Source organism: Phalacrocorax carbo, chromosome Z, assembly GCF_963921805.1.
Source record: "Phalacrocorax carbo chromosome Z, bPhaCar2.1, whole genome shotgun sequence".
In the NCBI taxonomy this organism is placed as follows: Eukaryota; Metazoa; Chordata; class Aves; order Suliformes; family Phalacrocoracidae; genus Phalacrocorax; species Phalacrocorax carbo.
This window is the reverse complement of record NC_087548.1, coordinates 16447836-16462250: the sequence shown is the minus strand read 5'-3', so window position 1 is coordinate 16462250 and position 14415 is coordinate 16447836. Positions and strand designations below refer to the sequence as shown.

General features: G+C 38.9%; 1 protein-coding gene across 1 annotated transcript in view; it reads right to left on the bottom strand.

Annotated features, from left to right (window-relative positions):
* The window catches only part of LOC104044037 (oncostatin-M-specific receptor subunit beta), a 33818-nt gene that overhangs the window by 10097 nt on the left and 9306 nt on the right, over positions 1 to 14415 (bottom strand). The window contains exons 3-11 of the mRNA XM_064439386.1: positions 12173 to 12336; positions 9353 to 9512; positions 7505 to 7786; positions 6753 to 6882; positions 5292 to 5449; positions 3018 to 3154; positions 1622 to 1781; positions 1018 to 1094; positions 377 to 593 (exon numbers count right to left, since the gene is read on the bottom strand). Of these exons, the coding sequence (XP_064295456.1) occupies positions 377 to 593; positions 1018 to 1094; positions 1622 to 1781; positions 3018 to 3154; positions 5292 to 5449; positions 6753 to 6882; positions 7505 to 7786; positions 9353 to 9512; positions 12173 to 12336 (1485 nt within the window). The remainder of the gene's footprint in view (positions 1 to 376; positions 594 to 1017; positions 1095 to 1621; positions 1782 to 3017; positions 3155 to 5291; positions 5450 to 6752; positions 6883 to 7504; positions 7787 to 9352; positions 9513 to 12172; positions 12337 to 14415) is intronic.

Here is a 14415-nt window from a genome sequence, read left to right as displayed (position 1 = left end):
AACCTGGAGTCAAACACAGGAAGTCACAAGAGGCTAATCACACACAGGAGTTCCCTGTGAGGTACTAGCTGCACCTTCACAGCACCTGCCGCAGGTCTGAGGCCCTAATTTAAGGCTAAATGTGTTTTGCTCTGCAGAGACTCTGTGCAAAACAGACTTTCCCTTGTAAGGGATGGTTCAAGGCACTTAAGCTTAACATACATACAGTTATAACCCTGTAGGCAAAAATACAGTAATAATTTCCAGATATCAGTGATGTGAGTTACCAGGCCAGGTTAATTTGTTCCCCCAAAATGATAAATTATCACTTTACTTAAATTAAATAGAAACAAAATTCTCATAATGGAAATCTAATTGAAAATACTCCTACTGTTACCTGTAGCTCTAGGGATGATCATTACTGAAGGAAGTGAATAATTAACATTGTTCTTTGCCATGATACTGATTCTGTAGGAATCGTTATCAATGGAAATCCTTGTGCTGTTGTGGACTGGTGAAAAGGAGATACTTTCACGCTTAGAGCCACCTTCTACTTTTTCCCAGGTTACTTCATATGAAACACTTTTTCCATTTGCTCGAAAACTTGGTGCTTGCTGGGGAAAAAGTTATGGGGGTAGACACCAATTACTTATTGAATTTTGCAAAAAAAAATATGAAAAGAGCATTTAGAACTTTAAATAATTAATTGGATATATTATTTCTGTAAGAATAGAAACAATTGTTTCCATACACAGATACATACACTGGTTGAAATAGAAATGCAGAAATCTTAGTAAGAGCATTTGTCTTGTTACGATACTTAGAAAAACAGAAGTATATGTCTGAAACGCCAGGACAGCACACCATCATACAGCTACATACATTCTGAAATACATTATACATAATTGTCTTAGATTCTTAAAAGACATTTTCATACTGAATTGCTGTTAAGTGCCCACAAACTTGGCAAAGTTCATAGGAGAAGCTTCCAACCCCCTTATGAAAGGTTTTGTTCCAATTTCTGTACCTTTGTCTTACCTTCCAGAACAAGGTCACATTCCGGCCCCCCAGAACTGGTGTAATTTCCCTCCAAATGTCCAGTTTCCCTGATGGAGCTGCAATAAATATAGCAAAACAAAGATGCTCTAGGTGCAGAAAGGAACAAACATTTAATTGCTTCCTCCCAGTTGAAGAAATTCTGCTACCAAAAGCCCTTTTTCTCCATCACTCCCAGGTCATGTCAAAACATTATCCTTTAACTTCTTTCTCCCTTCATTCTTTTTTTCTGAATGAATGTCTGGTTCATTTCTCTAGAAAATCTTCCTTTGCTTGCAGTTCTCAGGTGTTTATTGCCACCTCTGCACCATTCCTCCAGCCCTCACAGACCACTGTAACTATGTCTGTCCATCCTCCCACTCATCTGGATTTCCCACTGCATCCACTGGTTGAAATGGCAGAGCCTGGCAGGTAGGATAAGAGTTAAGAGGCCACCTTCTTAAAGTTCCCTTAGCCCATTTCTACTTTCATGCATGTAACAGGCATCTGCTTTAGCTACACAGCAGATAGGTAGCAACAAATAGCAAACAGAGGTGGCAAGCAAAGAACATGCTTCAGGCTTCCCTTCTCAATAGGCTAGTCATACTTGCTTCCTTTGTTCTGATGGTCAGGGCTTCGCTCCATTCACTCCACCTCCAGAAATGCTTAGCTGCGCCACAGCGTACCCTAACTGTGTATTCGGTGTAGGGCTGCAGTCCACCCAGGGTGATGCTGGCATAATGGAGATGCGTGTCTGAACTATTATGCTGAAAGACCAAAAACAGAACAATCAGAACTCAGTTCAGCTTTGTTAGCAAGAGGTTTTTGTCTGAAAAAACCAGTTCTTCCCCTAGATTCTATGAAAGCTAGTTAAGCTTGACTTGGAAAATATAATCATGGAACAACAGTCCAAAAAAAAAAAAAAAAAAGAAAGAAAGAAAGAAAAGATATGCACAAGATCAAAAGACTGGGAGATCCAAAAGCAGGTCTGCAAGCTGCTGTTGTATAAAAGTCTGAGTAGGAATCACTCACAACCTGTCAACTGACTACTCTTTACATCAAGGAAGGAATTTACTGAGATCTTTTCCTTACAGTCTGGATCTCTTACTCAGTTCATGTAAGTAGGATGCTGTTCCAGATCTGTGCATATTTTTCCCCAACCTTTCTCCCACTCTGTGCTAAGAGACAGGGTGAATTCTGGTAATAGGCAAAAAGTAGCATGCTTTTAAACATCTCCTCTGAACTGCCTCCTGCAGTGGTCAACTGTGCAGCCATTTGATCTAACAGCTCTTGAGCAATACTTAAGACAGAATGCAGCTTGACCCTGACCTTCAAAATGCTTTTTAATATGCTACAGGCGTGGTGCCTTCATAAGAAAAGGGCTACAGAGAAACTATAGTGTGCATGCAAAGAGTTAGTCAGCCTCACCGTTTGTGAAAGAGGCAGAACAAGACAAGGAGTCTACTCAAATAATCTTCAAGGAGATGGAAGAGGATGGGAAGAAAAACTGTTTCAGGATTCCCTGACTAGAAACCAGACATACTACCATCAAGTACAGTCAACAGTATGCAGAAGCCTTCTGGACTAATATAAAAAAGGCTCTCAATACACCTCTCACCATTTGTGCGTAAGATTATGAGTATTAAAACATGACAAATCAAAATAGGAATAGCTAACAGTATTGATAAGACCCATAAGTATTTTAATTTACTTCAGCAAGTCTCAGAAGCCATCCAGCAGAGGACAGAGCCACATATGCAGACCAGTCACACTGTACACTTCAGCCATCAGTATAGGAAGGGTTGGGAGTATGAATTCGTGCCAGCAATGGCTGCCCACATGACCTACATCATCAGTGTAGAGCTTGGGAGCAAACAAATCCAGCAGACACATCAACATGCTCAAAGATTTATAGTGTATTCATACTGATGGGGACTTATTTTTTAATCTCATGTCAAAAAGATGCTCACTATGTTTTTGTGTATGAAATTCAGGTTTCATACCAGTTCTACTTTCCCATTGGGTTGGAGCACTTCAGTCTGACAAAAGAGTTCAATTCCTTTGTTTCGATGTTTCCAATATAATGTGATTTCTGTATCTGTGCATTCTTCCCACAGCTGGAAAGGTGCAGCAGGATAAACTGCCAATGGAAAATCTGAGTTAGCTCTTGTAAAACATAAAATATATGCAAAAGTATTTTAAGGTATTTTAGCTGAGTAGTAAAAGCAAATCAGAAATACAGATATTTCTGCCAGTCTAGGAGAATCATAGAATCATAGAATGGTTTGGGTTGGAAAGGACCTCAAAGATCATCTAGTTCCAACCTCCCTGCCATGGGCAGGGCCACCTTCCACTAGACCAGGCTGCTCAAAGCACCATCCGACCTGGGCTTGAAGAAGATATAAATTAGTAAAACATTAATTTCAGAATGTAAATGTAAGTAATTGTTACACATGATTTTAAAAAAACCCCTTGTACTGACTTGGAAATATTTTAGAACAGCAAGAACAAAAGAAAGAGTCAGAGGCTTTTATTGCAAATGCAGTAAAATTCTCTAATTCAGGGCCTGGTGGAGGATCCTGATGTAGCACAGTGAGTAACGATTGCCACATTTCTACACCCCAGAATCCAGCTTCTTCACCAAAAATTTTATTCACAACTCTCACATTAACTCCTGCCAGTAGCTACTCTCTGCTAAACAGTACCAATGCTGCTACTTCCAAAAGATTTCTGAGATCATTACTGCTACATAAGCAGTGTTAAGCAAGAGCAGCAGAACTCAAACTCTCCCATACTATCAGTCCAATTGTAAGGAATAAAGACATGGCAGTGCAAGTGAGTGGTATGTTCACAGCTTTGGCCATTATCCTAGAACTTCATGAACCATGAGTTACAATTTGAAGACTTCCAGACTCAAAGGAGTGTTTTTGATACAGAAGGTCCCAGCTCCACAAGCAGAATTGGAAATGATGGACTTCAACTGTCCTTTACTTGCTAACATCCATTAAAGGAAGGAAAATTCTATCTCAGGTATGTCCAGGATCAGAGAAAACATAAAGGACTTTACAGCAATCACTATTTAAAAGGTTAACTTGTCATAAATATTATGTATCATTTCTTTAAATTGTAACGATCACTAGAACTGGAAAAAGAAAATTGTAGTAAAACTTCACTGTACTTGGCACATTGAATGTAACCTACTTTAGCCTCATTTCCCATGAAACTTCATTTATAATATTGTGTCATCTCACTACAACCTGTCAGTTTACTCCTCCACTTTCTTCCTGCTCTGTTTCTTCCACCACCAAACAATCAAATAATCAACTTTTTGATCTCTCATGCCTCTCTGGGACAAATTTAACAGAGACAGACATTTAACATATGCTCCTACAAGTCATATGAAAAAGCATGTCTAGCAAAACTGTAATCGGTGCCTCTGAGGAAGGAGGCGCTGCCAGAACGCAGCAGTTACACCAGCAGCCTCCCTGTCCATCAGCCTGTCAGCTTCAGAAATATGTGAAGCACATATTATCTCTTGCTTCTTCAAACAGGTAAGGTGGTCACAGGACCTTGGGAACAGGATGTGGTGGGGCTAGAGGGCACACGGAGAACTGGAAATACTGTTGGAGACACAGGAAATACCCAGGTGTTTTGAGGCAGGAGTAGGTAGGAACTTACGGGACCTGGGGCACACTGTGATAAAGGACACAACTAATAGGGAAGAAGGAACCACAGCCATCAGTTACTGCTCACAGAATAACCTGTTTTATTTCACTGATGATGAACTACTCTTCCTGTATCACATCTCATTTGGAGTGGTGTTAATAGTTTTATTTACCCACTTTTCAAAATGTGCATTTCTATTTTATTTTGGAAAGACAGTAACATCAGCAATAATATTTTGGAGAAAGGACTGAATTCCCAAGTAACCTACAACCTTTTTGTTGAATGCCCCATTTTATATCCTTGTATCATGTTGCTTCCTATACGGGAACCAGCTTCAGCAAAGCAGCAGATTTTGAAACGTTAAGGGGTCATTTCAATGACCAAATCTGACCTTTAGAGTGGAGCAGTTTTATGCCATTAATACAACTTTGCAAAGCTGAAACTGAAGAGACAGCAGATAACTATAGCACTGGGACAGATAACTAATACCAACTGTGAAGGTAAAAATCAAGGACTTCCATACTTTAAACTGGGGCACTCAAGTATTAAGATCAAAAGGAGGACAAGGCCTGCAACAAAAACTCTCAACAAAGACATAGAAAAGACCTTACTTCTGTGAGTTACATCAAAAACATCCATGGCAGTTTTCTTTCCCAGTGGGTTTTCCACAGTCACTGTGATATTATATATCCTCTGCTGGCCTATATTCCAAGAACACGAGCACTGCTCAGAACAACTTACTGTGCATGGAACCATTTTTTGGGAAAACCTGTCAAAGAAGAGGGGGGAGAAGAGGGGAAAAAAGAGCAAATTACATTTTTCCATAAAGTACAATTGACATAGATGTAGAAATTTTTGATGGCCAACTACAATAAAGCCTCATAAAAAATAAGGTTGAGGGGGACTATAAGAAGCCAACCAGTTCTTTCCCCTAGTCTGAAGTAGGATGAATATAGGCATTCTAAAATTAGAAGAAAGTTTTCTTCAAAGTCTAAGTTTACTTTATCCTTTCAAGATACAGATAAAGTGCTTTTAGTGATTTCCTCATGGAAACTCTAAACTAGGGACTTATTTGCCGAGAATTAAGCCATTCACATGTCTACCATTATGCTTTTAAATGAAGCAGTAACTTCAAGTGCATCTTCTAACCTTCCATTTTTAAATCACCATCATAATGTCTTAATGGAAGTGAATGATGCAGAGACCATAACGGTATACACAACAATAATCTGCCTTCTGCTGAGATCTTTCGATGAAAGTTTGTTGTGAAGATGAGGCATCTGTCATGTTTTATGAGTTCCCCCTTCTCTGCAGGCCCTGCCATAAAGCCCCTCTCCTTTCCATTTAGATGCCTCTGTAGCAAGGAGTCCAGGGCCAGATCTGATATGCCGCAGTTGTGTAACCATGGCTCAGACTGCCAAGAAAAAGCTGTGCGAAAGTCTTCAGAGAGATTTTATGAAAAAGAAAAAAAAAAAAGCTGAAATTATAGAAACTATAGACAGAAGTAGGATTTTTGAGATAGGATTCAGTAGCTCCAGGACTCAAGAAGGAAAAACACCAGCATGTAAATTTATAAAACCCGAAAAAAAAGAACTGGGGAGGTTAATCATGCTAATGGAGGGTTAGCAGGGAATCATCAGTTCTAGTCAGCATTAGTGTCAATGGATTGTGAACACACTAATGCTCAGCCTACCAGCTGATTAAATCCTAGTTATCTGTTGTGTGTGTTACCCATTAATTACATGATACTTTTAAGTTACCTAAACCCTGATTGCCAAGGTGTCTTCACACCTACTAAAGCTATCCAAACAAATTAACCCAAAAGAATGGTTAGAACAAGCTTTATCAAGCAGAACCTGGTCTGATGGACCCACAACTTTGTTATAGGTAGTCTAATTCAGAGCAGTTATGCACTGCTTAAACTTTGTTAAATAAGCTGACCAGTAAACTGGAAAGAGGCAGGCAGCTAATTGCAACAAGGATAAAAAAACATTTCCACAGATTTTAAAGGAAAGAACTTGACTGTTCTGTACAGCACAGGGCAGAGTTAATATAACAATGAGGAGACTTACTCTTCAAACAATGTGTATTTTGGTAAACGATGTCCATAAAGATAGGTCTCTCCTCCTTTGCTCCAAGTACACGTTACTATTCTCATGTCTTGAGTTTGGCAGGAAAAATCATTAGGTGTATCAGGTTGTTCTTGTCAGAGAAAACAAACAACAAAAAAACACCAACAGCATAGCAGTGAAGACAAAAGTCATCAACATTTTACTAGGTTAACAAACTAGAAATAATGGATATGTACAAAGTCTGGTTTACTACAGATATTATTTCAATTATACTTATTCAATGACCACCCTGCAGATAAAATCAGGATAACACCATAAATTAATTGCAAACCAAACACTTCTGTATGTTTTTATTTTTTGTTGTATTCCTACATTCATTAATTTAATCTGTGTTGTTTTATATCTGTAAAAATTGCTACTAGCCTTCAAAAGAAGGACTGTGCTGAGTTTTTACCACATGAATTTTACCAATGAAGCTGAATTCCTAAATGAGTAGGTATATTTAAAAAATGAGTCACTTGTCCTAGGATCAATTAATGAAACTAATCTGAACATATTTAATGTTATTCTTTAATGCTTTGTATATGCAAGTGTACAGATCTGAAGTCAGATATTAAACAGAGTTCAGCTGGATGTAACAGGACGATGACAATTTACAGCAAGCTTTTGGTTTTTTCTCCCCCCATTCCCCACAGCCATTCTTGACTTCATAACAACAGGAAAAATAGAACCGTAAGAAATCATTCACTTACTACCCACAAAGAAAACTGAATGAGCATAGCATTGCTCTTCATTGCAAGACTCTTGACAGTACACACTGATGTGAGGCACCCCTTGATGTGACACATTTTTCACAGTGAGAAGTCCAACTTGACTGTTTGTGTGACTGAAAACATGAACAGCTGGGACTAGAAAGAATTCCTTTATGATTCGACCTTTTCTTCCAATGCAACAAAGAGTAATGTCAGAGCCTTCCTCTACAATTTTTTCATTTGGAAAGATCTGTGGTTCACTGTTATTTGAAGTGTCCATGCCTGCAAATTAATACATAATAAAACATTCCAAATCTGCTCATGGCAGCAGTCTTCAACCAGAACACATGACTAAGCATTTATAGAAGAATCTGCTAACATTACATTTTCCATTCCTGGACTTTTTTCTGGTATTTTTCCCCATACACAGATCAACTTCACATATAATCATACCTATATTTCTTTTAAACCCAGAATCATATAATGCAGTCCAATGAACTACCTAAGAGACTAAATCCACCTCACTGCCTTTCACTTAAGGGAAACAAAGAGTGTGCATTCAAGAACTGCCTTTACAGGTTAACACTACCTCCTGCACCTATGAACAGGTTGATGCTTACAGCCAAAATGCCTGCTCTTGAAGATTATGAGCAGGGGGCTAAAAAAGCCATGTTCTGAAGTTCATGCGGAGCTTTGCTAAGAGGAGTCAACATTGAATGAATCAGATCAGTAAGGGGATACTCAGCTTGGAATGACACCCCTATGGCTTTCAATGTTGGACTCCTTGCCTGATGCAAAAATTAGTGGGATTTAAGTGGCTCACAGGCTTTTGGATAGGTTGGATAAAAACTGCTTTCAAGAATCTGATCCAAAAATCTAGAGTCACTATCTTTCAGAGAGCTCTACATCAGGTCTGTAATGCAGGATCAGTTTGGACACAGAAATATCTTTGATCCCTATTCAATTTCAGTTGAAAAAAAAATCTCCAAAAGTGATGTTAGTGAGGAAGAGAGTCTTGCACCCATCTCCCATTACATAATGTGGGGGCTTGAGAAATTTATGTGCCACAATCGAAGTACACAGACCTGTGATACTTCTCCCAGAACCCATTATATCTCCCATAACTAAAAGCACTTGCTGCTCCAAACAAGAAAAGTGTTTCTTTACAAAACCCCTGTAGTAATTTTTGTTAAAGCAGTTACATATTTTGTTTAAACCAAATTATCTGGAAACCAAACTGTTCTAGTAAGACATTGTAACCTAAAAAAAAGAAAAGGTTTTTGTGATATCATTAATTACATTATTGATTTACTCCCTGTTTACTCTCATACAATTCACATAAGTTCATTCCAAGTGAGATAAGGAGCTGACCTGCTTCTCTCTTTCTGCTTCTTTAATAGTAACCAAAGCTCTGAACCCCAGACAAAAACAACACATGTGTTGGATGATGTAGCCATAGCTATGCACTTCCCCTCCTCTCCCCAAGTCTGTGCCAGGGCTGCATCTGACCTGGTGATAGTCTGTGCTAGAGCCCATCTAAAATCCCATGCCACTCTGTGTACTCCATTGTTTTAATGTGTGAGCAAGAAAACCTCTAAAACTTTTGATCTACTAGCTTAGGAAGGTGGTCTGCAAATTAAAACAATGGCTGAAGCATTGCTATTACTGTCAGAACAAAAAAAAAAAAAGAGTTGGTTAGTGCTTAGAGATGAGAGAGTTCAAAATGGATTCTTGATTTGATGCCATCTCTCCTGAACTGGACTTCACTATTACAGTCACCGGTGAATTACAATCTAGCTTTGTACTGGCAAAAATAAAACCAATATTGCAAAGTCTTGTTTTGCTTACCCAGGACAGCCTCCCACAGACTCCACTGACTCCAGATTTTTGACACTTCTGCTTTGCTCCTGATTCTCACCAAGTGTGACATACACTCCAAAGGTAAGTCTGAATCCCATATCCAATGAAGAGGTTTTGCTGATTTACCAAGTGTCACATTATGAAACCCCTACAAACAAAGGCCAGTAAGGCAAAGTATTGAAAACACAGCGATGTGTAGTCTTTTTGAAAGTACAATCAAAAGCAGCAAGTGAGAGAGAAAGCTCAAAGGAGGAAAATGCTTTTGAAAAATGAATCACTGAAATCCTACAGGATACATGTGATCTCACAGTAAGTAAAAAAGCTAAGTAACTGCTTACCAATCTGTATTAGCAGTGGTGGAGTGACTGATGTGCTGGCAAGACTACTTGATTCTGACCACATATCTGTGAGTCAGGCCCTGCCTCTCATGAAATGGATTCCCTCTCAGAGAGTTTCAGTGGGTTATTTTGCCTGCTATTACATGAGTAATAGCATGCAGAGCTGCTGCTGCCTGCCAGTGCACCTTGCCTAACGGTCTGGGTTACCTATCCCTGGCTCTGAGTTACAGCAAGAATCTGCACTGGACAGTAAGGATTTATGCAGATATCTCATTGTAGCTCTGAGGCACAGCATCTGAGGACAGTACTACCATTAGTGACAGGCATAGTAGGAAATATCTGCTGATTTCCCAAAAATGCTTGACTGCTGTAATATGCACATGGAAGAAACATGAAAAAATACATCCAAAATTGTTAAAGCTCCAGGAAGGTAATGGAAGGACAGCCTAAAATATAAAATGGAGTTCAAAAATGCTAAATACAGACCTAAATGCTCTGTAATTTGGCAGATATTTTTATATTGAATTATATAAATGCAGACAAACAGCAAAAAATAGGAAGTGTTCTGCTGCTTTCTAAGAGAAGATACCCTACAAATTTCCCTCAACATATACCTACTAAGGCCCACCTGGGCACTAAATGAGCTGCAGCAATACAAGGCACAGCAGCTCAAACTAACTAGGGTACCATGTAGTCACACAGACAGACAGATGAAAGTGTACCCTATGTGTGAACACCCCCTGGCTTGAGGGTCTGTAAGGAGCAGGAAAAAAAATGGCTCAAAAAATTCTGTTAATGACCTGTAATTATGAATACATTTTAGATCAGAACATATATTTCAGTACTACTTAAAGCAACTGTACCAGGTTCTTAGCATATAGATCCATGCTGCTTGTATGAGCTGTACCAGAGCCCTGGCTCACACTGACAACCGGAGAACTGCTCTCTATTACTGCTTTCCATCAGCAGCACCTGCACTTTCATAATACCACCACTCTAACAAAATCTTTGCAATCAGTTTACAGTTTAATTTCTTACTTATAGCAACTGATCATGCCCTGCTTTGCAAGTTATATAATCCGTGCTTTGGTATGAGCAGACTCACAGAGTTTCTGTAATAGTACACATTCTTCAGAAAAACACAGAAGCAAATACATTCCTGTGTGGTAGTGGCATCCCAAGTACCCTGTTTGTTTTCCTTGTTGTGTTTACTATGAGTAACAGGACAGACTATATCCTTGGATTCAAGAAACACCTCCTCTCTTCCAACAAGTTAGTAAGAGGTTGTTAGAAGGATACTGCAAAAAACAACTTAATTATTTCTAGCTATATGGCCCCTGTTTCTGACTTCAGTGTTAGGTCTACCCATGGAGTGCTAAAAATCCTACCCCACATATTGAAGTGGTCAAAATCTGAACACATAGACCTCATCTGCAGTGAAGACACAGTTCTTCAAACTTAGAGACAAAATAATGTCTACTTGGCTGATCAGAGTAAGTTGCGATTCTTAACAGTACCCATCTTATTTTATTGACTTCTGGTTTGAGAAAAGTAAGCCTTTCTGTGCTTTATGTGTTTTTCACAAATAGCAGCTTTAAATGAGCTAGAGAAGTTTTCCAGTTTTACTAAGTTTTAGCATGTGAATTTCACAGTCTTCCATAGTTCAATCAGCAGATGACTCAGAATAAGTTATAATATGCCTAAAACATGCATTTAGTTCCCAAAAGATTTTGTCAGACCCAAAGGAGTATTTGGAGACTTCTTTAGAGACAAAAGTTCTCACACTGAAGTCACAAACTGATGAAAACATCAAGAGCAGGCCTAAGTCTATGGTTTAGTTAATCTCCACCTCTTCAGAAAATTTGCCTGGTTTAGGTATTAAGGAAAACTAACAGGATAGGCACTTTGCAAAAGAGTCATCACTTCTTTTTTAACTGGAAGAGGTGGGTATAAGGTAACTGTTAACAAGGGCCAAGCACAGGGCTTAAAAGGGTTCAGTCACAATGAGACAATAAGGTGAGAGGAGTTGCAGCAACATGACTCATGCTTAGTGAAGCGCAGTAATCGTGCTACAAAAAAGACTGCCTTTAGGTGCAATGGAAGGGATGTTTCTGGGACGCTGCTTAGGGGACCTGCACCTTGAAAGGGAAACAGGCCTTCAAAATCAGATCTCTTAAGTCTGCCCACCACAATCCCTCAATAAGGATATGCAAGGCATATCTACATTCTGCATGGGTAGAAATTACTTCATCTGAGCCAATATTTTTTTTGCACAAAAACTGGGCATAACATTAGACCAAGTCCGGCATATGGCGAAATACAGAGGTATTTCTATCATAGTTTTGTAAAGCCTATGTTGTACGTCGTAAGCCTATACAGCAAAGATGCATATCCATTTGAATATTTTCTTTTCCTTTAGCTTCCTTTATACTGTGAATAACTAATATACTTTTTTTTAAGATACACTTACTGTCCACACAGTAGTATTTTCATCTGTTCGACGGACTTGTATTTCAAAAGACATTGCCAGCCCAGCATCATGTGCTGGCTTGCCAACATCCCATTCCACCAGTAGCCGCTGAAGAGCCAAATCCTTGGTAATGTTAAGGTATGTTACTGGAAACACAGTGGATTCTAGGAGCACAAAAAGGACACAAAAATATTAATGTTTAGTGAAGCTACAAAGCAGATCTGAAACAACAGTGGTTAGAGGTATGATAGGTTCCACACCAGACAGTTCTGAAGGGGGAAAAAAAAAGCAATCAAGACCCATGCTGTTGATATCAAAAGTAAAGACAATCTTTCATCTTAAGGCATCAGCAGGCTAAAATGAGGTTCCTGTATCTACTCAATAGCACCCCACCATGACATTGGGTATGCTATTTAATTTCTTTACGCCCTCAATTTGCTAGCTACTTTATGTGAATATTGATCCATCCCTTCATAGTCTTATGAAGAGGGACAACATAATGTATTAACAGAGACTGAATCCCAAGAAACCCCTACCCCAGCAAGCTGCCTCATCATCAAGGCAGAAAAATCTTGGATCAGTTTTGCTCTCTGACCTAATTAAGATTAAATTAGTTAATGCAAATCACCTAATTAAGATTAAATTAGTTAATGCAAATTACATATTTGAACAGGATAGGTTAGTAGTTTCCCTCCACTAGCTGGCTCAGAAGACAGTCTAGTATTATGCACATTTCTGGTTGCTCTACACAGCTTAGGTACTTTAGTCAGGGCTGTGGATTCTTCTGGAATTAGACACCTAGTTTTAATGGCACCTCCATCCTTTTGTGTGTCTGGAGTTAATACTCAAAATAAAATTAAAAGTCAGACTGAAGTCCATTTTGGTGTCAGGAAAGGAAAGGCCCCTTAAGAAGACTAGCCTGCTGAAAACTACAGACCACCTTACAAGTGGTCCCTCGTTTCAGATGTTAGCTGTCACCCCTCTCAGAAAAAAACTAACTATTGGAAGAGGTGAAATATGTCACTCGCTGATCTGTACCTTCTCTCTCTCCTAAAAATAAACAAACAAACAACAGAAAATGCCTTAAACTTGTCTGGTTGTTAATGAAGTCAGGGAACTGAAATGGCCAACTACTGAGGCTTTTGCTTTTGCCACAGTTGCTTTCCAAGATGCTTCTGCTTGTTAAATGGCCAGAATGCTTACACTGAGCAGAATATAGAAATCACAGAAATAACTGAATGTTCTAATAACACAGAACTCATTCTGGGCATTCCAGCCCCACTACAGCCACAGTCCTCAGGGACATTCTGGATTAAGATACCTCAGCACCTCCTTCTCACAACACTGCTACCTCCAGTCATTTCTCCCAGATGTGCTTCACCCACTGACCCAATGATTATATGCGACTTTTACAGAATATTACTGGCAGAATGCAAGCATTCAGGAAATTCAGTTTGAGAGTCTACATTTTGATTGATGCTTCTGGCACCAATCAGATATCCAAACCGTTTTGCAATTTATCCTATGGTTCCTACTCTTCACTAACTTCTGTGCAGCAGTTTCCCTATGCATGAATCTTTATATTAACTGTAGGAAATGAAAGGCTCAAGATAAGCAGCAGTTATAACAATCCCTGATCAAAGGAAGCAAATAATACTTTATAAGCATATTTATTAATTATGAGCAGCTTAGTTGTTTATACAAGTCCAACCTATTAAAGAATAAATGGAGGAAAGTACATATCATACCATTAATAACAACTTACAAAAAACTGCTAAAAGAAAGGATTGTTTTCTCTTTCAGAAAATCACCTTCATGTGTAAATTACATGAAAGCAGAATTTGACAGTGTTAGTGTCTTCTGTAAGGTAAATGGAAAAATGTTTCAAGTGCAGAAGTAAAATTTCCTTTTTAACTATGGTTATGACATGGTCCTTAAAAACCATACCTGCTGCTTTTGAAAAATAATGGCCATCAGTTTTATACTACCAGAAAGAAATCCAGTACCTATGACAACTAGTAGATGTCTGGAACTGAATAAACAAAGTGGGAGGCCTGGGATAAATTTCACTTGCGTAAACGATGAGGGAGAAGCAATTTTAGGTTTTACTGGAAAACAGAAATATTGTTAGCTTCACTGCCAAGGACTGACCTGGCAAGGAGCCAGAACAACCAAAGCAACAAAGTGAGCCATAAAATTAAATGTGCCAGCTGAGTACCTCATGTTATTTTGGGAAGGTAAGA